The 25406-nt window shown below is 46.4% G+C and overlaps 1 protein-coding gene and 1 non-coding gene across 3 annotated transcripts in view; both read right to left on the bottom strand.

The window, feature by feature from the left end:
- LOC143827046 (von Willebrand factor A domain-containing protein 3A-like) overlaps positions 1-25406 on the bottom strand; it is a 45433-nt gene that overhangs the window by 1360 nt on the left and 18667 nt on the right. For both annotated transcript variants that reach the window (XM_077316220.1, XM_077316219.1), the window contains 21 exons: positions 24101-24239; positions 23760-23863; positions 22660-22740; positions 21601-21695; positions 19826-19945; positions 18953-19027; positions 17592-17736; positions 17115-17310; positions 15524-15594; positions 14394-14537; positions 13603-13693; positions 13303-13413; positions 12032-12129; positions 11758-11910; positions 10408-10516; positions 9098-9242; positions 8203-8347; positions 5666-5817; positions 3195-3321; positions 2626-2723; positions 1824-1887 (listed from right to left, as the gene is read on the bottom strand). In XM_077316220.1, the coding sequence (XP_077172335.1) occupies positions 1839-1887; positions 2626-2723; positions 3195-3321; positions 5666-5817; positions 8203-8347; positions 9098-9242; positions 10408-10516; positions 11758-11910; positions 12032-12129; positions 13303-13413; positions 13603-13693; positions 14394-14537; positions 15524-15594; positions 17115-17310; positions 17592-17736; positions 18953-19027; positions 19826-19945; positions 21601-21695; positions 22660-22740; positions 23760-23863; positions 24101-24239 (2448 nt within the window). In that variant the 3' untranslated portion in view covers positions 1824-1838. The remainder of the gene's footprint in view (positions 1-1823; positions 1888-2625; positions 2724-3194; positions 3322-5665; positions 5818-8202; positions 8348-9097; positions 9243-10407; positions 10517-11757; positions 11911-12031; positions 12130-13302; positions 13414-13602; positions 13694-14393; positions 14538-15523; positions 15595-17114; positions 17311-17591; positions 17737-18952; positions 19028-19825; positions 19946-21600; positions 21696-22659; positions 22741-23759; positions 23864-24100; positions 24240-25406) is intronic.
- On the bottom strand, positions 19997-20099 carry LOC143827573 (U6 spliceosomal RNA). Its single transcript, XR_013227354.1, has one exon. It is a non-coding gene; the product is annotated as a U6 spliceosomal RNA (small nuclear RNA).

The following is a 25406-nucleotide window of genomic DNA, read 5'->3' as shown; positions in this document are numbered from 1 at the left end:
AGTTGTCTATGCATTAGCCAGTCTAAGTTTTTGTTTTCTTTGGCTAGTAGATTGTAGTCTTTGAGATCTCCTTTTGAGGTTATCAGGTCTTGATAACTCAGCAAGCCAATTCTGAGCATTTGTGCCTGATCCATAAATGCCTTGGCAGGTGATTTCCATAGGGCTTGTAAAACAGAGGTTTTCCGCCAGGTCTACAGTCGGGGCCAGGGCTACAGTAAATGGTATGGGTCCCCTTTGGTACTTTGAGCCAGGCAGCTTAGCACAGCTTGGTTTTCCCCCATGCCACCCACGTAAGGGCCTTCCTCTTAGGAGGGTTGTTTTTGCCATCTTTGTGTTGTTGTAATTGTAATTATTGAGGTTTTAATAGGTATTTTATGGGGTTTTATTGTCTGGGTTGTTTTTTGCAAGCCACCGTGAGCTGGTCTCCAAGAACGTCAGGATATAAACCCATTGAATGAATGAATGAATGAATGAATGAATGAATGAATGAATGAATGAATGAATGAATGAATGAATGAATGAATGGAGTGGGGATGTTTCCAGGCCGATTCTTTCTCGGTATTTTCTTCAGATTTTGATCAGTGGACCCCTTACAAGGTGAGCATCTTTTGTTAGTCTTCCTTTACCTTGAGGCCAGAGTATGTTATGCAGACCCTGAGTAAGTCCGGCTTTTTCAATCTCTCTCTTTATTGGGTTGTTGATCCAATCTGCCACCCAGGTGAGTGCTGCTGCATGATAGTATAATATCAAATTTGGGACTCCCAGGCCCCCTCTTGTTTTCTTATCTTGCAAGGCCTTAAATGCAATTCTTGGTCTTTTGTAATTCCTAATGAATTGTAATTCCTAATGATCCCACTTTGCCACTTCTGTATTGTTTGTTCTCTGATGTCAAAATCTGGAAAATGAAATTATTTTTGGGAGGAAAATTGCTGCCTACTCCATCTTTCAAAGCCAAATTTTATCTGAGACCAAATATTATTGTAGTTATTTAGCATTAGCTTATCTAAGTTTTTGTCCAGAGAGATGCCTAGGTATTTCATTTTGTTAGGATTTACCGTATAGCGTGTTGAGGATTTTATTTCTTTTATTTTTGTACCGTCATTTGAATAGAGAAAAATCTACATTTTGGTTCTGCTGATTGTGTAACCAGAAACCCTCCCATAAGCTAAAATGCTGTCCATAATTTTTCAACAGTTAATGCCACGTCATCAGCATAACACTTTGTTTTATATTCCTGGTTCTTCCACCCACACCCCAAAAGAGGATGAAGGAGAACAAAGGAGTTGTAAGGAGGAATGAGTTCCTTCCTATGTTAACAATGATGGTCAGCAGTCGTCCGGGTTCACGGCGTTGGTGGGTGGAGGGTTGGTTGCCGCCATCTTTGAGTTGCTCTGAATTGTTATGTTTTAATGGGGTTTTTAGGGGATTGTTTTATTCATTCATTTGTAACCAGCTCTGCTGGGAGTGGTGGGCAATAAATCCAAATAGTAGTAGTAGTAGTAGTAGTAGTAGTAGTAGCAGCAGCAGCAGCAGCAGCAGTAGTAGTAGTAGTAGCAGTAGTAGTAGTAGTAGTAATGGCAGCAGCAGCAGCAGTAATGGTAATAGTAGTAGTAGTAGTAATGGTAGTAGTAGTAATGGTAGTGGTAGTAGTAAAGGTAATAGTAGTAGAAGTAATGGTAATGGTGGTAGTAGTAAAGGTAATAGTAGTAGAAGTAATGGTGATGGTGGTAGTAGTAATGGTAATAGTGGTAGTGGTAGTAATAGTAACAGTAATAATAATAATTCTCAACTTTTATGCCTGCAGAGATTTCTTTTGATCCTACCTGGAGGCTGCTGAATTAGGAGGACTGCTCTTTTTGATCTAAATTCTTTCTTTCCAACAGAGATCTAATGGGAAGGGAGAGGGAGACACAGCAATTATATGAATATTATTACTGTTCTTCTCTGGCGTCAACACGAGTAGTTCATAATTATGTCGGCCGTGGGATTTCATAAGATTCTGAAAACAGGGTGGTGTTCAACAGCAAGACTCCCCCCCTCTAGTTGGTTTTATCGCTTTATGTGAATGAACCAGACAAACGTTGTAGCTTACGGTGCAAACTAAATGATTCCCCCAGTATACTTTTGTCAACATGGTCACTCCTTCCTGGTCCTTCCTCCAGAAAGAAGGCAAACAAAATCCCCCACTGGGTTGGATCCCGCAGGCCTATTCTGCTGGGAGTGATGTTTTATTTCAGCAGATGCAAGAGCTACCCCAAGGGAAAGAGATCCTGAGAACCAACCCTCTCTCCAAATATTAACATGGCCTTTCTCATCCTTCTTACCATTGAGAACCCCCTGAAACATTCTTCGGGCTTCGAGAAACCCCAGAATCAGGTTGGGAAGCAGAACTTCCCCTCTGTTCCCCATCATTGGCCCTATCGCCAAATGGGGGCAGGAGGCGAGAAACCCCGCCAAGGCCGTCAAGAAACCCCAGCATTTCACAAAACCCCGGTTGAGAGAGCCTGCTGCAAGCAAAGAGCAAAACAGCACCAAAACTGTGAGTAATGGCAACACAGCCCCACCAACACAGACGCCAGCCCCACTGGCTAGCTGTCCAACCGTTCAGCTATCTAAGACACCCACCTTAAATGCCTGGCCTGGGCTAAGTAGCTCCTGGCTTTGGCTACTTCCTCAGCAAGCGCCTTTAAATCGTCTCCTTCAAACGCAGGGAAAACCGGATCCTAAAAGAAAACACGTCCGTGAATCTGCACGCGTTGACCTCAAAAGAGCAGGGGCGGCCAAATGGTGGCTCTCCAGAGAGCCACGGACTACGATCCCCATGAGCCCCTGCCACAGAGAAACAAACCAAACCGCCGCTGACCCAAATCTCTCGATCTCGTCATATTTGCCAGTGTCCGAATGTTGCAGACGTACGTTTCTCTCGCAACAGATCTCTGTGAAGACTTTTCCCCCCCAAAAAAAATTCTCTTTTTTTTTCCTAGCGCCTATTTCTGTGTGCCTCAACAAACGGAAGCGTGGGGGACAGATCAGAACCGATTCTAAACAAGGGATGGGATTTTCAGCGTCATTATTGTCATCTTTAATTAAAAAACCAGAATGCGGTTGTGATTTAAAGGGGAAGAAGGTTTTTTTTTCAAAAAAACGGCTTTAAAAAGAAACGCAGCGGGCAGGAACGTGAAGACTGAGCGTACGTCTTCGTCCTTGAAGCCTCCTGTCAGCATCCGATGGGCTGCCAGCTGTCCGTCCGCGTCCGCGTGGCAGCGATGGTAGCGTCCCCCCGTCTGGCATGCCAGCTTCTTGAGAAAGTCGTTTGCTCCTCTGTGGAAGGCCAAAAGAGAGCAAGGAAGGGCTGGGAACAGTCTCCCCAAAGGCATTCTAAGGCTATGTCGAGCCAGCAGCTCTGACGGAGTTCTCTGCCTGGTCAGCTCTTGTCTTAAGTCATTTTGGGCCCCCGTGGGCACAGAAAGGAGAGAGATTATCCACTAAATTTTTCTCCTGCCCTTTTCTCCAAGGAGCTCACCCTCGTATCTTCACAACCGCCCTGTGAGGTAGGCTCATAGTCATAGGAGAGTGTGGCTGAGCAGGAATTTGAATTCAGGTGTATGTTATGCTGTTCTACTGTTACCCGGTTATATATCAGTTAATAATATGAATGTTATAGTCATTAAATGTATGGTTCCATGTATAGTATCAGCTATATGTAAACCGCCCGGAGCCTTTGGGGAGGGTGGTATATAAATATGAATGAATGAATGAATGAATGAATGAATGAATGAATGAATGAATGAATGAATGGATGGATGGATGGATGAATGATTGGATGGATGGATGGATGGATGGATGGATGAATGAATGAATGAATGATTGGATGGATGGATGGATGGATGGATGGATGAATGAATGGATGGATGGATGGATGGATGGATGGATGGATGGATGGATGGATGGATGAATGAATGAATGAATGAATGATTGGATGGATGGATGGATGGATGGATGGATGGATGGATGGATGGATGGATGGATGGATGGATGGATGGATGGATGAATGAATGGATGGATGGATGGATGGATGGATGGATGGATGGATGGATGGATGGATGGATGGATGGATGATTGGATGGATGGATGGATGGGTGGATGGGTGGGCGGGTGGATGGGTGGGTGGGTAGATGGATGAATGAAATCATACTCTGCCACCTCAAGCCATTGCACCAAACTAGTTTTTCTGTTCTTGTTTTTTTGCCATCATGTCACAGGGGTGGCCAAATGGTGGCTCTCCAGATGTCCATGGACTACAGTTCCCATAAGCCCCTGCCAGCTTATGGGGACTGAAGTCCAGGGACATCTGGAGAGCCACCGTTTGGCCATCCCTGCTGTAGGATTTCGAAGCTGAGAGATGTTCAGAGGTGGCTTGCCACTCCATGCCTTTGGGCAGGAACTCTGGGCTTCCCATCTAAGTACCAACAAGGGCCAACCCGGATCACCTTCCTAGCTCTGAGGAGTTCAGGCTAGCCTTAGCCATCCAGGTCAGGGACACGAAATGGACCAAGCTGAACGGTCGACTTAACATAAATCAATCCTGGATTAATATTTATTGTTCAATTTTTTATTTAATCTCTGACTCTGCCTTCTCTCAGCTCACAACACTATTAAAATCCCATTAAATCCTAAATCACAATATAAAATCAAATTGGAATTCAAATTTCAAGGTAAATTAAATTCTTATATTGACCATCAGGAGTATATTTCGGCAAATGCAGGCAGAGAGATCTGTGAGCTCAGAGGTCTAAGCAAACATCAGGAGCGTCATGTTTTATTTCCCTATATCAAAAAAAATCTATTTATAACAAGAAGTTTGACTTATTGTCATGTTTTATTATGTCTAGCTCTGTATTCTGGTCTTGGACTAAGCTAAACAGAGTGCTGTTGTTTTTCCAGGGAGGGGGTGGTTTGGTCATCAGTAGCAATAAGGCCAGGTAATATTTCAATTTACAAGAGAGTTCTTGAAAAATAGCCCTTTAGAAACCTTTCAGAGCCCTTTGAGGATCTTGTGTGCAGAGGGGTGGGTGGCAGGAGGGAAAGAGGCCCTGACAACCAAGCCCCCCCCCCATTCTCTATCACCTGGGTAGGTGGGAGTAGATTGTGATTGGCTGCCGCCATGTTATGTTACGATTTTAATGTCTTTTAATGGGGTTTTAATTGGGGTTTTTAAGACAACTGAGACCTGCCACGAGCCTACCCAGGGAGTGGCGGGAAATAAATCAAATAATAATTAAAAATAAAAATAAAAATAAAAATAAAAATAAAAATAAAAATAAAAATAAAAATAAAAATAAAAATAAAAATAAAAATAAAAATAAAAATTAAAATTAAAATTAAAATTAAAATTAAAATTAAAATTAAAATTAAAATTAAAATTAAAATTAAAATTAAAATTAAAATTAAAATTAAAATTAAAATTAAAATTAAAATTGCCTCATTTGTTAGACGGGAAGGAAGGAAGCGCACACCTTGCCCTGAACCCCCAGAGGAAGCAGAGGAGGAAACTGTGAGCGAGAAATAAAGGAGTATTTTTACAGATACTCCTACCGCCCCCAGCCCGGTCAAGCGTGACTTCTTCGCTTTAAGTGTCACTTTTCTCAGCGAAGCAAATATTCACCTGTCGGAGCAGTTCAAGGAGATGGTGTGGATGGGGACCGCGTGGTGCTTCCTCAGCATTTTGATTTCTTGTAGAATCAAAGCACAGCTGCTGTCTGGTTTCCCATCCGTCAGCACGTACAGAGCATCCACGCCCTGAAGATGGAGAGCTCTCTGGAAAAGCAGAATGACAGGGCCTCAGCATCCGTCGATGAAACAGAGCGTGCTCAGCACCAACTGGCCCATGGTTGAGACGCCAATCGGAGAAGGAAAAAAGAAAAACACCTCCCCCCCCCAATGCCTTTACCTTTGGCAGGGTCGGCGTGCTACACTCCCAGAACAATTGTTTTATGCCAATAAAGGGTTCAGGGATTCTAATTCCCTGAACAATTGTTTGCCATCGAACATTCGGTTCAGCCCTGCTACAAACTAACTATCCCAATCCGTTATCTTCTGCACCGTCTTGGCAGGCATACATGAAGGAAACACTTATCTCTCCCCTCCACCCCACTAACATAATGCAGGAGGGGAGTTGCAGCAAAACCATGCAGAGATTGCAGAGCTAAACACCTTTCCCACTCAAAACAGGACCTCCTACAAGTCTATGTTTCTAGCCGTTACCCCGCAAATCCTTACAAAGGCAGAGAGAACGAGAGAGAAAGGTAATGCCAAGAGAGTACGGAATCTGCAAGACCTGCCTCTCCCAGTTCATTTCTTACGTCCTCTTAGAATCATAGAAACATAGAATCATAGAAACATAGAATCATAGAATCAGAATCATAGAATCAGAATCATAGAATCATAGAATCATAGAAACAGAATCAGAATCATAGAATCAGAATCATAGAAACATAGAATCATAGAATCAGAATCATAGAAACATAGAATCATAGAATCAGAATCATAGAATCATAGAATCATAGAAACAGAATCAGAATCATAGAATCAGAATCATAGAAACATAGAATCATAGAATCAGAATCATAGAATCATAGAAACATAGAATCATAGAAACATAGAATCATAGAATCAGAATCATAGAATCAGAATCATAGAATCATAGAATCATAGAAACAGAATCAGAATCATAGAATCAGAATCATAGAAACATAGAATCATAGAATCAGAATCATAGAAACATAGAATCATAGAATCAGAATCATAGAATCATAGAATCATAGAAACAGAATCAGAATCATAGAATCAGAATCATAGAAACATAGAATCATAGAATCAGAATCATAGAATCATAGAAACATAGAATCATAGAAACATAGAATCATAGAATCAGAATCATAGAATCAGAATCATAGAATCATAGAATCATAGAAACAGAATCAGAATCATAGAATCAGAATCATAGAAACATAGAATCATAGAATCAGAATCATAGAAACATAGAATCATAGAATCAGAATCATAGAATCATAGAATCATAGAAACAGAATCAGAATCATAGAATCAGAATCATAGAAACATAGAATCATAGAATCAGAATCATAGAAACATAGAATCATAGAAACATAGAATCATAGAATCAGAATCATAGAATCAGAATCATAGAATCATAGAATCATAGAAACAGAATCAGAATCATAGAATCAGAATCATAGAAACATAGAATCATAGAATCAGAATCATAGAAACATAGAATCATAGAATCAGAATCATAGAATCATAGAATCATAGAAACAGAATCAGAATCATAGAATCAGAATCATAGAAACATAGAATCATAGAATCAGAATCATAGAATCATAGAAACATAGAATCATAGAAACATAGAATCATAGAATCAGAATCATAGAATCAGAATCATAGAATCATAGAATCATAGAAACAGAATCAGAATCATAGAATCAGAATCATAGAAACATAGAATCATAGAATCAGAATCATAGAAACATAGAATCATAGAATCAGAATCATAGAATCATAGAATCATAGAATCAGAATCATAGAATCAGAATCATAGAAACATAGAATCATAGAATCAGAATCATAGAATCATAGAAACATAGAAACATAGAAACAGAATCATAGAATCAGAATCATAGAATCAGAATCATAGAATCATAGAATCAGAATCATAGAATCATAGAATCAGAATCATAGAAACATAGAATCATAGAATCAGAATCATAGAATCAGAATAATAGAATCATAGAATCAGAATCATAGAATCATAGAATCACAAAGTTGGAAGGGGCCATACAGGCCATCTAGTCCAACCCCCTGCTCAACGCAGGATCTTCCTGTGGTCTGTAGCTTAACCATGTGAGAAAAGCCCTCTGGATGAGTGTAATGGTGTATATACAATCCTGCATCCTGTTTCTCGCAGTGGCCAGTTGGAAGGTCAACAGACAGGGTGTGGATGCCACCCCTTCCCCACAGCAAATGTGATTCAAAGACACACTGCCCCTGAACATGGAGGCTCCACGTTGCCACCCCAGGCGTCATCATGCCAATCTATGAAACAGGTCCGGAAGCGAGAGGGTTGTCTGCCACACGGATGCCCCTGCCAGCTCTGAGGCAATACCTTTGCCCAGCCTCACCCACCTGCAAGGCCCTGAGGATGGATGTATTCCCGTGTGCCCGAAACGTGGAGACCCACTGCACGGCATCGTGGCACGCTTCATCCGTGGCCTCCGCCAGGCACTCTTGCCATGCGACCACCTCTTCCGCAAAGCTGATCAAATTGAACCTGGAAAGGGAGACGCGTTTCTTCCAGCCAGCCAAGTCCGGTTCTCAGGTTGCCCCGAAGCAGGAAGCGTCTCACCTACGGCCTCGTTTCCAGCATCACGTTTCTGAGACTGCTGGTTTCCAGTGGGTAGGTGGGGGGGTCACTTGGGCATGAAATTGGGGTCACTGGGTGTGGGCAGGTAGTTGTGGATACCTGCATAGTGCAGGGGGTTGGACTAGATGACCTTGGAGGTCCCTTCCAACTCTAGGATTCTAGGATTCTTTCACCCACAGGGGTCCACAGAGCTCTGGTTGGGGATCCCTGGTTTATTTGCTCGGGAGACTTGCCTGGCTGGTCTCAGCACAGCTAGACACACTGGCACCTCAACACAGAATGAAGTGCAGGCTGTAGAATGGCCAGCCCTGGAGATTTGGGGGCTGGAGCCTGAGGGGTGTGGGATTTGGGGAGGGGAAGGACTTCAAGGAGGCAGAATGCCACTTTGTCCACCTTCCCAAGCAGCCATTTTCTCCTGGTGAAATAATCTTGGTCACATGGGGACCATTTGCAATCCCAGGAGATCTCCTGCTACCGCCTGGAGGTTGGCAACCCTAGCAGGCAGCATTAATCCCCCCACCTGCCCCCGTCCCTCTTTGTTTCAGAGCCCTGCCATTCGCCACCCCCTTTTCCTCAGCTGCCTCCTGCACCCAGCCAGCCAAAAGGAAGCCAAAATTTGAAACAAGTGGGTTTCTTTCCCCACTGCAGCCTCCTTACTTGGCCTGGTTCTGTCTCAGCTGTTCCCAGATCAGGGAGGCCAGCTCTCGGGTGACTTGCTCCAAAGACGGCTCCATGGATCCCGAGGTATCGATCAGGATGCAGACACTGGCTTCCAAGATCACCCCGAACAATCTGCGGCTTCCTGTTCGTGTCGCCCCCCCCCCAAAAAAAATAAAGATCAAACGCATCATGTTCCAACATGGCTTGACTTTAACAAGCGTTCAGGGCCAAGCCTGTCCGAAAAGTCAGCATGCAGGAAAGAGAAGAAAGAATCAGCAGAAGGCAGGAATGGATCTGGAAGGGGAAGTTCTCCCTTTACAAGGAGAGGTTTTTACACCCTGGAGTGCCTTGCAGAGGTTCACACCTGCAGGGCGATGGGGCAGTGACAGGGAGGCCCCCTTTGGGACTGTCAGTGGCACCAAGCCAGCAGAGGTTTTTCCCTGCTCTTCCGGCCGCCAGGAACAGGCTCGGGGCTGGCCAGTAGCTCTTAGCCCACAGCTCTTGGGTTGCCAGGCTCCAGGCGGCAGCTGGAGGAATCCTGGAATTACAACTAGACTCATAGAATCATAGAGTTGGAAGGGACCTCCTGGGTCATCTAGTCCAACCCCCTGCACTATGCAGGACACTCACATCCCTATCGCTCATCTACTGAAACCTGCCACCCCTTTGCCTTCACAGAATCAGCCTCTCCGTCAGATGGCTCTCCAGCCTCTGTTTAGAAATCTCCAAAGATGGAGAACCCACCACCTCCCGAGGAAGCCTGGCAGTTCACCTGGAGAACGTGGTTGCTTCGGAGGGCGGACTCCATAGCGTTATACTCCGCTGAGGTCCCTCCCCGCCCCCCTGGACTCCCAGACAGCCCACCCATCTCGTCAGATCATGGAAGCTCAGCAGGGTCAGCCCTGGATTGTATTTGGATGGGAGACCTCGAAAGACCATGGAGGGCATGATGTGCAGGCAGGCGATGGCAAACCCACTTCCAACATCTCTTGCCTGGCTGCCCGACCATCCCACGATCCTCTGGCTAAACCACACTGATCCATTCGGTGAATAATAATCCACCCTAAAAATCTCCAGGCATTTCTCAACCCAGAACCTCCAACCCCATGTCCTCTGGAGTTTGTATGGTTTCAATCACATTTTTTTCCTGTTCTGTTTTCGCTGCATTTATTGATGTGGTCAGCCCCTTTGGGGAGAAAAGCAGAGTATAAATCCATTCGGCAAGCGAGACCAGCAGAACGTTTCACGTTGGTTTAAGCAGAGTCACCATCTTCCGAGTGGGATCCCGCGACTGGGGCCAAACGTACCTGACAAAAGCCACTGCATCCTTTTAACGTAGCACTGCAAGACTTTCTCCATTTGCTCAATATACTCCTCGAGATCTCTGGGCTGAACGTGCAGGTGCTTCACCCTGCCCTGGGAACACAATTTGTGAAGAATCGCTCTATCACAGGGGTGGCCAGGGACTACAATTCCCAAGGACTGGACTACAATTCCCACAAGCCCCTGCCAGCACAGATCATGGGGTGGCCCAACTTGATAATGACCATCAAGTAATAGAGCAGAGGTGGCCCGGCTGTGGTTCTCCAGATGTCCGTGGACTACAGTTCCCATGAGCCCCTGCAGGGGGGCAGGGTTATCCGATCTATCTATCTATCTATCTATCTATCTATCTATCTATCGATCGATCGATCGATCGATCGATCTATCTATCTATCTATCTATCTATCTATCTATCTATCTATCTATCTATCTATTTATCTATCTATCTATCTAATGCAAAATAGAAATCTATCTAATGCAAAATAGAAATCTATCTAATGCAAAATAGAAATCTATCTATCTATCTATCTATCTATCTATCTATCTATCTATCTATCTATCTAATGCAAAATAGAAATCTATCTATCTAATGCAAAATAGAAATCTATCTATCTAATGCAAAATAGAAATCTATCTATCTATCTATCTATCTATCTATCTATCTATCTATCCATCCATCCATCCATCCATCCATCCATCCATCCAGAAAATTCTACACATCAAACAAAACATAACCTATCCATGGCCCTGGAAAAGTTTCCAGAATGGGCAGAAGTTAATTAATTTTTCATATATTCCTTAAATTGGTTAAACCTTTATCAGGTGATATGACCAAGTATGGTCATGTCGACCTGCCCTCCCTTCCCAAAACGGCCAGTGATGCTCCTGGAGGGGGTTTGGTGGGGAAGTGGGCATGACCACAGCTCTGCTTCCCAACCTTATTTTGTATGATTGCGCCACTTCTGGGCTTTCTCAAAGCCTGAAGAATGTTTCAGGCATTTCTCAACAGTAAGAATGTTGAGGAAAGCTACATTAACGTCAGTATTTTGGCCTATTTTGGTTACAACTACTGGGTTATTGTTTGTAGAACTCAACTTACGGGTGTCCTACCTTCTTGATCAACACCCATAGGTGCTGGAGATTCGACTCCTCAGTCTCTCGGCTTACAGGGACTGGAGGTGACATTTCCATGGGCAGTGAGGAACACTCCCCAGTATTGTGCATAGTGCCCCTGACCTTCAGCCCAAAACCTTCTGGCTGGACCAAGGGGCTTGGGACAGGCAGCATGTTCTCATACCATGTCATTGGGAGGAGATGGCTGGGCAGACACTCACCTGCATTTTGACACTGGGGAAAATGTCACAGTATTTTGCCGACACTTTCTTGCGCAGAGATCCCACCATCTGCTTCTGATGCAAGCACCCGGGCCCGAAAACGATTCTAGGCAAGTCTAACTTTAGTTTCTGGATGCTGTATTTCCTGAGCCACTTTGGGGAGAGAAGGAGGGAGGGGGGAAGAGTCGTGCATGGGTGGGCGCATTCCGGCTGCGTAACGTCTGAAGGAGCATCAGCGCTTTGGCGGACGTGTGCAGAAGGAGTCATTTCCTACCTCTTTGCTGGAGCACCTTTCTTCTTCCTGGGGCAGGACCACAACAGGAATCTCCTTCCTCGTGCATTTGGGTGGGGGGTATCTTTTGCAAACACCGCCTAGGGAAAAGAAGCAGCCGTGTTCCCCCTGTGGCAAAAAAACCTACCGCGCATTCAGTGGGATGCCCATTAGGAAAGTTGTAGCACAGTTGCCTTGTTATTTCTCCCCCGCCCTCTCTCTTGTGATCCCCTGCTGTTACATATGCAAAACATTGTCAAAACAAGGAGAGGTGGCTTGGTGATTTATTATTTATTTATATTCTTTATGATGATTTGGATTTCTTACTCTCCCCGAAGGGTCGAGGCGAGTCACAGCACATTAAAACCACAGTGAAACCACAGAATGAAACCCATCAAACCGGAATATATGCAATTAGCGAGCACAATAAAACAAGCACAATGACAAAACAAAAAGCTAGCCTATCTATAAAACCCCTCATAACCCCTCCTAGGCCCATTCTGCACACGATGGTTAATGCACTTTCAATGCACTTTCAAAGCAGATTTTCCTGTTCTGCACAGGAAAATCCCGCTGCGCTGGCAGGGGCTCATGGGAATTGTAGTCCATGGACATCTGGAGGGCCGCAGTTTGACTGCCCCTGGTATATACAATGCAGCACAATAGATCTTCCCGCCAGTGCACGCTCTCTGTCCGTTTGGGTCAAGCTGTGCGTTGGCTGATTGCAGTGCAGGGTTCAGATCCTGCCCCGACCTCAAGCTTGGTGCTCAGCAGAACCACAGACCCTTCCTGGAGATGCCAGAGGTTGAAGCTGGGGTCTTTCTGCATCCTAAGCAGGTGCTCTACGACTGGCCAACATCTCCTCCCCAGGAATAATTTTCAAGCTTGAAAAACAGGCAAAGGATTTGAAGGAGAATAATACAGCATCCCCTTCAAGTTGTTTTGGGAAGAAATACCAGCCTCCAGATGGGACGTGGGGATCCCCTGGAATCACAGCTCATCTCCACACTACAGAGATCACTTCCCCCAGAGAAAAGGGACTCTGTGGCATTGGATCCCACTGAGATCCCTGCCCTCCTCGGGCTCCAACGCCCAAGCTGGATCTGCCAGCCTGACCCTCTCATCCCTTGACACTGGCTGGGGGGACAGGGACCCGGCAGCCCTCAATGAAGAGAGAAGGGGACTGCCCCGCATTGCCCAGCCTATCCACCCCTAAATTGCCCACAAGATAAATTTCTGCATAGTCTGATTCTCACCATGGGGGACCAACCCACCTTCTTTCTTCCCTTTGAATGTGTAAAACGACGAAAGTGAACCCTCGGGACGTTTCTTCCACCTGCCTTTCTTTCTCCCGCCCATCTGCAAAAACTCCTTTATTGGCTGTGCTGCAGCAGAGAGCAAGGTTTTAGATTTCTCACACTTCGGACGGCAACGAACCTCAGAATTGGAAGGGGCCACACAGGGACCATCTAGTCCCACCCCTGCTCGATGCCGATCTGAAATTTCATTTTGAGGGATCCTGATGTTACAGTGGGGGAGCATCTACGCTGGGGAGTTCATTAAGTTGCACCCACCTGGTGGGATCTCGGCTTTGGTGCTTGGCGGGCGCCATGCAAATATTCTTGCGGAGTGGCTCCTGTCCCCATCCTGCCCGTCTCTTCCACTCTAGAATCACAGAATCACAGAATCACAGAATCATAGAATCACAGAACAGAATCATAGAATCACAGAATCACAGAATCACAGAATCATAGAGTTGGAAGGGGCCAAAAAGGCCATCTAGTTCAACCCCCTGCTCAACGCAGGATAAAGACACAGTGGATACTTGAGTAGAAACATTGCTGTCCAGCTACAAGAAAAAAACTTTTTATAATTTTTTTTTTAACCCTTTTGTATTGATCAATTAACTTGCAGATTCCTCCAGCTCGTCAGGCCAGGACATGATTAATGGTGCCTCCTCCAGACCTCAGTTAAGAGTTCTGTCTATTCTACCAGAACTCTTGCCACCAAGAGTTTCTTGGAGATACCACAAAACTGCCTGCTCTCAGGGAATGTCTCATACCATTGCCACTTGTAATTCCAAGAGATTTCCAGACACCACCTGACGTCATCTCCTCTCCAGGCTAAACAGACCAAGCTCCCCCAACCTTTCCTCATATGTCTTGGTCTCCAAACCCCTCACCATCTTTGTTGCCCTCCTCTGGACACGCTCCAGTTTGTCATCATCCCTGTTCAACTGGGGTGCCCAAAACTGAACACAGGTCTCCAAGTGAAGAATAAAGTTGTCTCAAGCCTGTGATGGGGACAAAGATGCTGATTCAACCCGATTTCATCTTAAAAGTGGAGCCATCCAATGCAATCCTACCATTCTGGCCAGAGTGAGGGCGGTCGGTTTGGGAAGGAGCCACTTCTGTGGGCTGCTTTTCTCCCTTCTCTCGGATATTCGATCTTCCTCAGCAGTCGACTGAGTTCCTGATCGCTGCTTTAAGGATTCCACTAACAAGGCACCCTGGAATGAAAATGCTGTGCTTGGATGTCTAGTTGCAAGCAAATTCAGTGATGGTTTTATCGTGCTCTTATCCATTCTTGCCACCAGAAGCTACTGAGTAGATCATGAGCATCCAACCATTTTGAAATTTTGACATCTTGGGAACAGAGTGTGAATGAGCCACTACAAAATGGCTGCTCTGGGAGTTAGGGCTAATCACAAAATGGCCGCCATAAGAGCTAGGTCCCATCACCACGAGCCTGCCATTGGCTGCCATTGGGGGACAGATGGGCTGTTTGTTTTGGGGTTGTTTGGTTTCAGTGTCTAAAATTTGCTTCCTATATGGCCAGAGGAAGCTGCTAAAATTTATTTGTTTCATTTCTATACCAGCCTTCCCTGAGGGCTCAGGGGGGGTTACAACATTAAACTCTTCAGAACATTAAAGGAAGAAGAAGAAGAAGAAGAAGAAGAAGAGGAAGAGGAAGAGGAAGAGGAAGAGGAAGAGGAAGAGGAAGAGGAAGAGGAAGAGGAAGAATGTTTCAGGGGGTTCTCAGTGGGGAAAAAAGTCCAGAAAGGCTGGCCTGTGAGCCTCCACCCTTTCTCAAAAGGAGGGCGGGAATAAATTGCTATACTCTATGGCAGCTGGATGTTATTTATATCTGCTTGTGTGTTTATAAGGGCATCGGGGAGCCAGAACAGCTCTGTCTTTCGGTCTCACTCGGAAGAATGTTCCACCACAGAGATCCCTGGCTCTGTCTGAGGCCAGCTTCACCTCTTTGGCCCGAGGACCTTCAGCAGATTTTGTGTGCTGGAGAGGCACAGGGGAGGCCGAAGAAAGAAATGCATATTTCTAAACACTCGGAAGTAGGAGGTGGAAGAATGCCAGTTCAGAAACACACATTTCTGGTTCACATTTCATGTGTTTATCTCAACGAAACGCTTCTGGAACACTCTTTCCCCCTCTTTCCAAAAAAACAAATTGGGGAGGGGGGGAGAACAATGCCTACCTGATGGGAGTAGCTGACCGCTTTCTCCATTTCAGTCAGGATGCTCCCGATGTCATCGCTTTCGTAGATGCCTGTCCACCCGAGATATAAGGGGTAGAACGCAATATGAAAGGGGGAAGCTGCCAGCGGATGAATTGGGTTTTTAAAGTCTTTTAATGGGAGTGTTTTAATTGGGGTTTTAAGCCCATGTTACCCGCTACGAGCCCATCGGGGAGTGGTGGGATACAAATCGAAGAAATTAATTGATTGATTGATTGATTAAACTCAGAAACAGATTGATAATCAACCTCCCACAAGAAAACAGCTTGCAGGTTTTTGGTTCATGGCAAACTCTGAGATATTCCCGTCTCAGCACTTCGAGGAACATTCTGGGAATGTTCATCTCTCTTTCGCAAATGCCCAGCTAGGCCTAACAGTGGCGAGTCAAACAGAGAAATTGCTACGAGGAATGGGATTTAAAGGTGGTCGACAGAAGTTTAAAATCCTGCTACCCCACAGAATGAGTAGCCAGAACAAGCAGGGCCTCCCTCGTGCATTAAGAATCTATTTTTATCTACCTCAAGACCTATTAAATTGGGCAAAATCTATTTTTAAATATGTTCCAGGTCAGTTGAGATTTCAATTTTAACTCGCTTTCTTAAATTTCTATTCATAAACCATCAATCAATTTTTGACCAATTTATTTTTCTTTCATATAAGGTGGTGGAGAAGAAGAAGAAGAAGAGTTGGTTCTTATATGCCGCTTTTCTCTACCCAAAGGAGTCTCAAAGTAGCTTCCAGTCACCTTCCCTTCCTCTCCCCACAACAGACACCCTGAGAGGGAGGGGAGGCTGACAGCCCTGAGATTATTGCTTGGTCAGACCAGCTTTATCAGTGCTGTGGCGAGCCCAAGGTCACCCAGCTGGCTGCATGTCGAGGATGAGCAGGATATCAAACGCGGCTCACCAGATTAGAAGCTGGCCTTCCTAACCACCATGGTATTTGTTGTATCCTACTCATGCAAACAGGTATATTTTGCATTTTATATTTATTGCTGTGGTGTAATTCCGTAATAACCTTACTGCTACTACTATTACCACTCTTTGGAGAAAGGACCGGATAAAAGCCAATCAGTAGGAAATCGGTTTTTAGAACCGGCGAAACACACTTTAAAAAATGGACAAAAATCTGTTCAGTCATAGAATCAAAGAATCCTAGAATCATAGAGTTGGAAGGGGCCATACAGGCCATCTAGTCCAACCCCCTGCTCAACGCAGGATCAGCCCAAAACATCCTAAAGCATCCTAGAAAAGTGTGTATCCAACCTTTGCTTGAAGACCTCCAGTGAGGGGGAGCTCACCACCTCCTTAGGCAGCCTAAGGAGGCTGTTCAGTCAAGGAATAAAGAGATTCCTCTTTGTGGCTCACTTCTCTGTAGCCCCTCGGTCCAAGAGGCTTCTTCGGGGAGAGGGGGAAAGGCAAGCCTTCCTTCTCCATCAGCACTTCAAATCAGCTGTCCTGGGGGCCCATGGGCCAAAAGAGGGATCCACTACAGGAGCAAACTCGGAGCAAGGTAAGAACTCCCCCTCCCAAAGCTAAGATCACCACCGCACCTGTTTCCTCAAACCAGTGAAACCGGCCGCCGGCAGCCTGCACAATGGTCTTAAAGGCAAGGGCTGTTTCCTCTGGGCTGGCATAGCGTGGTGGGATCTCACCCTCCAGGGGAGAATCCTTGGTGCTGAACAGAGAGACATGAAGCTGCAAGTCGCACCCTCTGCAGGCCTCGGCCATATAAGAGCTAATCACGTGCTGAAAGGCAGAAAGGAAAGGTTAGGGCCAAAATGACGGGTGGGGGACGAATTCCATGACTGGATTATAGGACCTGAAAACTAATTCACCGAGGTTCAGTGACAAGCTGGAGGTGATTTGATGTTCCCTGGCACGGACGGACCTCCATGTCAAGCTCTGCTTCCCTGGAACGGACCTCCATGTCAAGCTCTCCTGCAGTTGCCAAACTAGCCTAGATCAGTTCTGGACCTACGACAAGTAGCTGTCGCTATATCGAAATAGATCCTGGCAGTTGTGCTTACCGTCTCTTGATCAGGGATGCCTGTGGTGAGCAGGTATATCCCCTGGGACTCCTGCTTGTCCTTATCTCTGAAATCCGCCTCCATGACTCTTCGAAAAGCACCCATGACGTTCCGAGTGCCCTCACACCGCAGGGCCAGCACCCATCTAGTGGAAGAATTTCACAGAAAAAATATGAAAAACAAAACGCTGAAGCTTTGCTAGCCTCAGGCACCAGCGATCAGCTGGAAGCAGAGGTTCCAGATCCTGAAAGTAGCTTTTGGTGTTTCTCAAAAGCTGGGAGAAAGGAAGAGCAAGCAAGCTGTACTTCCCATTATCGAGTGGCTGGGGTAAAGGGGAAGAGAGTTTTGCTGGCTCCCTTCAGCCTTCCCTCCTGCACTGATTTCTCAACATGAAACGACCCCTGAGGCCCGTTCAGGTCAGGAAAATAGCCCAGGCTACAGGGGATACAGGATACATCCCTTTTCCTCCATCACTACAGTCCTGACCCAAACTGGGAGCCAGCCAAGGAACTCGAAGCTACCATGGGGCTAAAGTTGTGATGTGGTGTTTGGGTGTTTATACAGCAGGCTCCTCAAGGCAGTGGCTGTGATGTGCTTTCCTTAAAGGGCCCGGAAATCGTTTCTGTCCAAGCACAGCTGGGAAGAACCAAACCTTCTCTTGGAATAATGGAACCAGCCAAATAAACCAGTCCACTGAGATTCAAGGCTCTCTTAGATGGCTCTAGAACGCCCTTGAATCAGCCGGTTATGAGTTCAGGACATCGCCCCAAGTGGTTCTCTGAAAATGGTTGCAAGTCTTATCCAGGTTCCTTTGGGCAAATCTAGATTTTTCAGCTGGGAAACTCCTATAAAGGTGGAGCTCCTTTCTTGGTCACAAGGGTGGACGTGCTCAGGAAAACCAAAGCATTGAAACCATCCTACACTCCCTGCCTCATCTACCTGGGATCCTTTCCCCTAATCTCCCCCTTTCATTGTTCCTATATTTCGGATGCCAGGCATAGATTCAGGTGGGCAGCTGTGATAGTCTGAAAAAAAAACAGAACAAAGTGGGGCACCTTTAAGACCAACAAAGTTCAATTCCGGGCAGAAGCTGTCATGCACATTCAGATGACCAGAATTAAACCCTGTTGGTCTTAAAGCTGGACTCACACGTTGTTCTGATGTCAAGCAAGGGTGGCACCCGAGCCTACTGTGCCCGCTGAAGCAGGATACTTCCTTTGTGGTCCCGTTGACCCAAAACCCGGGGCCACCCAAAGATGCTGAATCCTAAGTAAATAGAAGAGACCAACCCTGGTTTTTTTGCTCCTGAGACTTTGCTTGGGGGGGGGGGGGAGAGAGGATTAAAAATGATTTTTACCTACCTCCAGGCACGCTCTAAGTTGTCCAGGTGTGAAGGAACCATTTCGGGTTGCCAAGGCTTAACATCTTTCCCAACACTGCAAGGAACAAAGAAAAAAGGAACCAAAGCAAAAAGGAACATGGCATGCAGGGTCTGCCATCTGAGGCTTCTTGGAGATGTTAACATCTATGACCTTCCCCTACAAAACACCCCCCACACAGATAGATCTCATCTGGAGATTTATGGGCAGAGAATATCACAGGAGTGGCCAAACTGTGGCTTTTCAGATGTCCGTGGACTACAATTCCCATGAGCCTCTGTGTTGTTGGCATGGGGCTCATGGGAATTGTAGTCCACAGACATCTGGAGAGCCACTGGCCACTCCTGCGAGGCTGCTCTTATTAAATGCTGTTAAATTGTTACTTGTGTTTTTATGATGTTTTTACGGTTAAAGTTGATGTTTATGATGTTGGTTTTAATGCACTGTTAACTGAGCCATTTGGGGAGGGCCGTAGAGAAATTAAATACAATAATAATAATAAAATGGTCGACCCAGATCTAAAGCACTCTAAAGGTAAAGGTATCCCCTGTGCAAGCACCAAGTCATGTGTGACCCTTGGGGTGACGCCCTCCAGCGTTTTCACGGCAGACTCAATACGGGGTGGTTTGCCAGTGCCTTCCCCAGTCATGACCATTTTCCCCCCAGCAAACTGGGTCCTCATTTTACCGACCTCGGAAGAATGGAAGGCTGAGTGTACCTTGAGCCGGCTGCTGGGATCGAACTCCCAGCCTCACGGGCAGAGCTTTCAGACTGCATGTCTGCTGCCTGACCACTCTGCGCCACAAGAGGCTTTTATACTCTACTTCAGCATAAACGATGCCCAGTTTTACTTACGCTATAATATTGAAGCAGTCCTTGCCTGAAATTTGCTCCTCCAGCACAAGCCGCAGGGCATGCTGGAAATGGATGAGGTACAGGGAATTGGTGACGGAGACGTCGATAAGGAGAACGACCCTACAGGGAAAAGGCCAGCGCTGAAAAGTCAGCCGTTTCCTTCTTCATTTGCCATATTTTTACTGTCTGTTTCTTCATTTGTTTGCTGCGTGCGCAGGGGCCATGCTGATCTTCTCTGTATCTTTCCAGTTTTAGTATATTCCAGAGAGCCAGTTTGGTGTAGTGGTTAGGAGAGCGGACTTCTAATCTGGCATGCCAGGTTCGATTCTGCGCTCCCCCACATGCAGCCAGCTGGGTGACCTTGGGCTCGCCACGGCACTGATAAAACTGTTCTGACTGAGCAGTGATATCAGGGCTCTCTCAGCCTCACCCACCCCACAGGGTGTCTGTTGTGGGGAGAGGAAAGGGAAGGCGACTGTAAGCCGCTTTGAGCCTCCTTCGGGTAGGGAAAAGCGGCATATAAGAACCAACTCTTCTTCTTCTTCTTCTTCTATATGTGCTGCCGAAGCAAGAGTCAGACGCACAGGTGCTTCTGTTCCGCCCCATTTATGATGCCGTCAGATGTCACTTTATTCAGCCAGTTTTGAACGCCTACCCAAGATCTTCCCCAAAGGAGAAAGCCAAGGTGCTGCTTCAAGGCGAAGACAGGCAAATAACTCTCTGCACAGCTAAATTTTGCACTGCCGCCATGAAATTGCGGACTAGGTATGTGGCCCAGAACACATATCTCTGGTCCAGTTTCAAAAGTACAAAGAGCCATTTCTCACTGGCAACTTAAACTATGTTTGAAATATCGAATGTAACATCTTAAAGTTTGTCTCTTGTCAGATCTTTTAAAATTTTTATAGTACTATTAGTGGTTTTTCTTAGTTCGTCGTTCTTAATTGCTTGCATTTTAATTTTGGCCTGAATGACCGTAAATAAACATTGATTGATTGTTTGCTGCATGCTTTATTTGCTTTGTTTCTCTTTTTATTTGGTTTTAATTTTCCATTGTTATCCTTCTGCTCTGTTTTTTTTTTTTTTTGGCTTTGGTGGACTTTGAGTTATTGACTTTGCTGTTTTTATTTGTTTACTTTGGGGTTTTGAAGGCAGACGGTGGATCAGGGGTAGTCAAACTGCGGCCCTCCAGATGTCCATGGACTACAATTCCCAGCATTTGCTGGCAGGGGCTTCTGGGAATTGTAGTCCATGGACATCTGGAGGGCCGCAGTTTGACTACCCCTGCCGGGTGGATGCTTACAAATCTAGATCTGGAACACGGTGGGCTGCTTGTTGTCCTGGTTAAGAGAAGCGGCCTCTAATCTGGAGAACTGGGTTTGATTCCCCGCTCCTCCTCCACCTGCAGCCAGCTGGGTGACCTCGGGCCAATCGACAGTTCTCTCAGAGCTCTCTCAGCCTCACCCGCCTCACAGGGTGCCAGTTGTGGGGAGAGGAAGGGGAGGCAATTGCAAACTGCTTTGAGACTCCTCTGGGTAGTGAAAAGCGGGGTAAAAAAACTACTCTTCTTCTTTGGGAGCTTCCCACCCCTCCCTGCTTCCTCCCCATCCTGGCAGCGAACTCTGCCCATTTCGTTTTGATGGACAGGCTCCGGCAGCCCCACAGCAAACAGTGCTGGACTCAGCAGCGGGTGGCTGGAAACCAGCATGTCTCTAACCCAGCTCCTCCTGGAAGCCAATTTGGAATACTCTTCAATGGAGAAGAGCTTGTTTTACCTCTTTTCGCAAACTGTTCCCCAGATCCTCCGGCTGCCGACGGAGAGCCATTCGATGCGTTTCTCGTATCGCCTCACCAGCCTGGTCAGCTGCTTCTGCAAGCAAAACCCAAGCACAGCTGAGGCCGCACGCGGAGGAGCATGCACTGGCAGCTAGGTGTACTCGGGGAGTGGGCCCTTCCCCCTGGCCCTTCCTCTGCCCCTCCCGAGATTGGCTTTGGGGGAGCCTGCCAGAGAACGGCAACTTCCGCCCTGGATGAGAAGCCGCAGTTTCCTCTCCCTGTTGCATCCTTCCGTAAGGCTACCGGTCCTTCATCTCCGACAGGAAAAAATATTTTCACAGTCAGAGTAGTTCAGCAGTGGAATAGGCTGCCTAAGGAGGTGGTGAGCTCCCCCTCACTGGCAGTCTTCAAGCAAAGGCTGGATACACACTTTTCTTGGATGCTTTAGGATGCTCAGGGCTGATCCTGCATTGAGCAGGGGGTTGGATAGATGGCCTGTATGGCCCATTCCAACTCTATGGTTCTGTGATTCTATAACTTCCACTTCTGCCCCTGGGACCTTGAGGGGTGAACTTGGGGAGTGATACGGCAGCTGTTCACCTTTGCAGTTTTGAATCAAACCCCTCTTTTTGGCCCAGCGTTTCGTTCAAACGAAGCTGCCACCCAACAAAAAAGCAGACAAGTCCTTTTGGGGCCTTGCTATCTGGATCCTAAAACTCTGGCTGCTTGAATGCCAAGACAGTAATAACCAGAGCCAGTAATAACCAGTAACAACCAGAGCCAGCAGAGGGGGTCAGCTGGCCCCTGCTGGCCCTTAAAGCCCCCCCCCATCCCGCTACTTCTCCTACCTCTTGTCCCTGCCTTCTTGACTGCTGTCTTTGAAAGAACAAGCTGTGGGAGATTATGTGGCCCTTACTGGTCACCCCACTCTCTCTCGTGGGTTGGAAGCATGGATCAGGCACGGAAGGAGTCAACCGATGAGCAGCCGAAAGATGGGGGGAGGTTGAGCCCCCTGAGAGCATCTCACCCCAGGCCCCCCCCCCTGTCATCGAGCTCACCTGGTAGTCATACAAAATCGGTGGATCTACGTGGACATTTTTAATGGTTCCATCATGCCATTCGAACTGCAGCATGGCTTTCTGGAAGGAGGGAGGAGAAAGTGTCAGAGCTGATGCTCTCTTGAGCGTGGGAGAAGTCAGGCAGAGAAGGGCAGCTCGGACGTTTCTTTTCTTAATATATATATATATTTTTATTTCTGAGTATTGATAGAAGACGGAAGAGGAAAGAGCACTTTGAAGATGCATGGAATGGTTCTCCCCAGCAACTTCCTCTGTTACAAATGTCCACAGAAGGATGTAGATAAAATAGATAAAATAAGTAGATAAAATAGAATTGAAAGGGTACAGAGGAGAGGGACGAAGATGATCTGGGGCCAAGGGACCAAGCCCTATGAAGATAGGTTGAGGGACTTGGGAATGTTCAGCCTGGAGAAAAGGAGGCTGAGAGGGGACATGATAGCCCTCTTTTTAAGTATTTGAAAGGTGGTCACTTGGAGGAGGGCAGGAGGCTGTTCCCATTGGCTGCAGAGGAGAGGACACGCAGTAATGGGTTTAAACTACAAGTACAACGATATAGGCTAGAGATCAGGAAAAAGTTTTTCACAGTCAGAGTAGTTCAGCAGTGGAATAGGCTGCCTAAGGAGGTGGTGAGCTCCCCCTCACTGGAAGTCTTCAAGCAAAGGTTGGATACATACTTTTCTTGGATGCTTTAGGATGCTTTGGGCTGATCCTGCGTTGAGCAGGGGGTTGGACTAGATGGCCTGTATGGCCCCTTCCAACTCTATGATTCTGTGATTCTATGATCATCACAGTCCCTGTAATGTGGCAAGTGGGAAAAAAGCGTCTATTTACCAACAAATTATTTTAAAAGATCCGGTGCTCATTAAATTCCTCCAACAGCCTTCTGTTTACCAAGTTAATCCGTTTAGAATCAGGGGATCATAGAGTCGGAAGGGACCTCCAGGGTCATCTAGTCCAACCCCCTGCTCAATGCAGGACACTCACAACTACCTGCCCACCCACCCACAGGGACCCCCATTTCAGACCCAATTGATTCGCCCACCAAAAAGAAAGCTTTTAAGCCAGATTCTCCCACTCACTTCATGCAGAGTGGATGACACGGTTTTTTGAAGAATTGGGACAAATTCTTCCACCGGGGAATAGGCGTTGGGCGCCAGGACTTGGTACAAGCTTAGCTTCTTGGCTGCAGAAAAAAAGAAAGAGTAGAAATCGTCCTTGTTACATCCCAGCCAGCCCCTTAATGGTGCCCAAAGCTGACGTGCTGGTTGGTCCTTGGATGGAAGACACCTCTCCGCCCACTTATGTCACCTTAATTTCCACGGGGAGAAGAAAGGTGAGATACAAACAGAAATCAACAAGCAATAAAAGCATTGAGGAAAGTCGGTCTCATTCCCCACAACCCCCCTCTAGCTTACCTTACCTTTCAGCCCATTGGTTTTTAACCATTCTGCTGAAGATTTGGCCAGGAAATCCGGGATTTGCATCACAAGAGGCCCTTCGTGGTTCGGTGGTTTTGGCAGGGAGGTGGCTGGGGTAAATGGCACCACCTCCGTGGAGATCTAAACAGAGATCATCGAAATTGAGGCCACCTGAGCCAGCGGGGTTTTAAAAAAACCCACACAGCCAACCAGTCCCTGTCAACCCCCCTGGCCCACAGAAAGATAGCATGGCACTAGGAAAGGTGTAGAGAAGAAGAAGAGTTGGTTTTTATACTTAGCTTAGGGCTGATCCTGCGTTGAGCAGGGGGTTGGACTAGATGGCCTGTATGGCCCCTTCCAACTCTATGATTCTATGATTCTATACCCTGTTTTTCATTACCGGGCGTCTCAAAGCCTTCTCTTCCTCTATCTACAACAGACACTTTGTGAGGTAGGCGGGGCCGAGAGAGCTCTGTGAGAACAGAGCTATCAGGACTGCGACTAGCCCAAGGTCGCCTCGTTGGCTGCGTGTGGAACAGCAGGGAATCAAATCTGGCCAGCCAGGTCAGATGCCGTCGCTCCTAAACGAATCATCTGTCTACGGAGGTGGGGAGCTCCCTCTCACTGGTGGTCTTGAAGCAGCGGCTGGACAAATCCTTCTCTTGGATGCTTTGGGCTGATCCTGCACTGAGCAGGGGGTGGGACTAGGCGGCCTGTCTGGCCCCTTCCAACTCTATGATTCTTTGAGTCTGACATAGAAATCAAAATGGCCTAGGGATTGAAAAGCCTTTGTTTAGAGCAGGGGTAGTCAAACTGCGGCCCTCCAGATGTTCATGGACTACAATTCCCAGGAGCCCCCTGCCAGCATTCGCTGGCAGGGGCTCCTGGGAATTGTAGTCCATGGACATCTGGAGGGCCGCAGTTTGACTACCCCTGGTTTAGAGGAAAGGCTGTCGGTTATGGACCTTTTCAATTCACAAAGAGACATCTTAGATGAAATGCGATAAAGTTTTTAAAAGCATTAATGGGGCAGGAAACTTTCCTTCTCAAAACAACAGCGACGACAGCAAGAATCCAGTCACCTAAATTGAGCTGTTGGAAGTTCAGACAAAAATTAAGCACTTCTTCACATTATGCATAATTAACTTGGTCCCCAAACTTAAATGGTCTTAACAGGAACAATTAGCCCAGCTTTACTCAACTTTTTTACCATTAAGAAATGTCTGTAACGTTCTTCAGGCTTCAAGAAACCCCCATATATGGTCATATCAGCCAATAAATGTTTAACAAAATTAATTAACTCCCACT

This window comes from Paroedura picta, chromosome 17, assembly GCF_049243985.1.
Source record: "Paroedura picta isolate Pp20150507F chromosome 17, Ppicta_v3.0, whole genome shotgun sequence".
Lineage (NCBI taxonomy): Eukaryota > Metazoa > Chordata > Lepidosauria > Squamata > Gekkonidae > Paroedura > Paroedura picta.
This window is presented reverse-complemented; position numbering and strand designations above follow the sequence as displayed.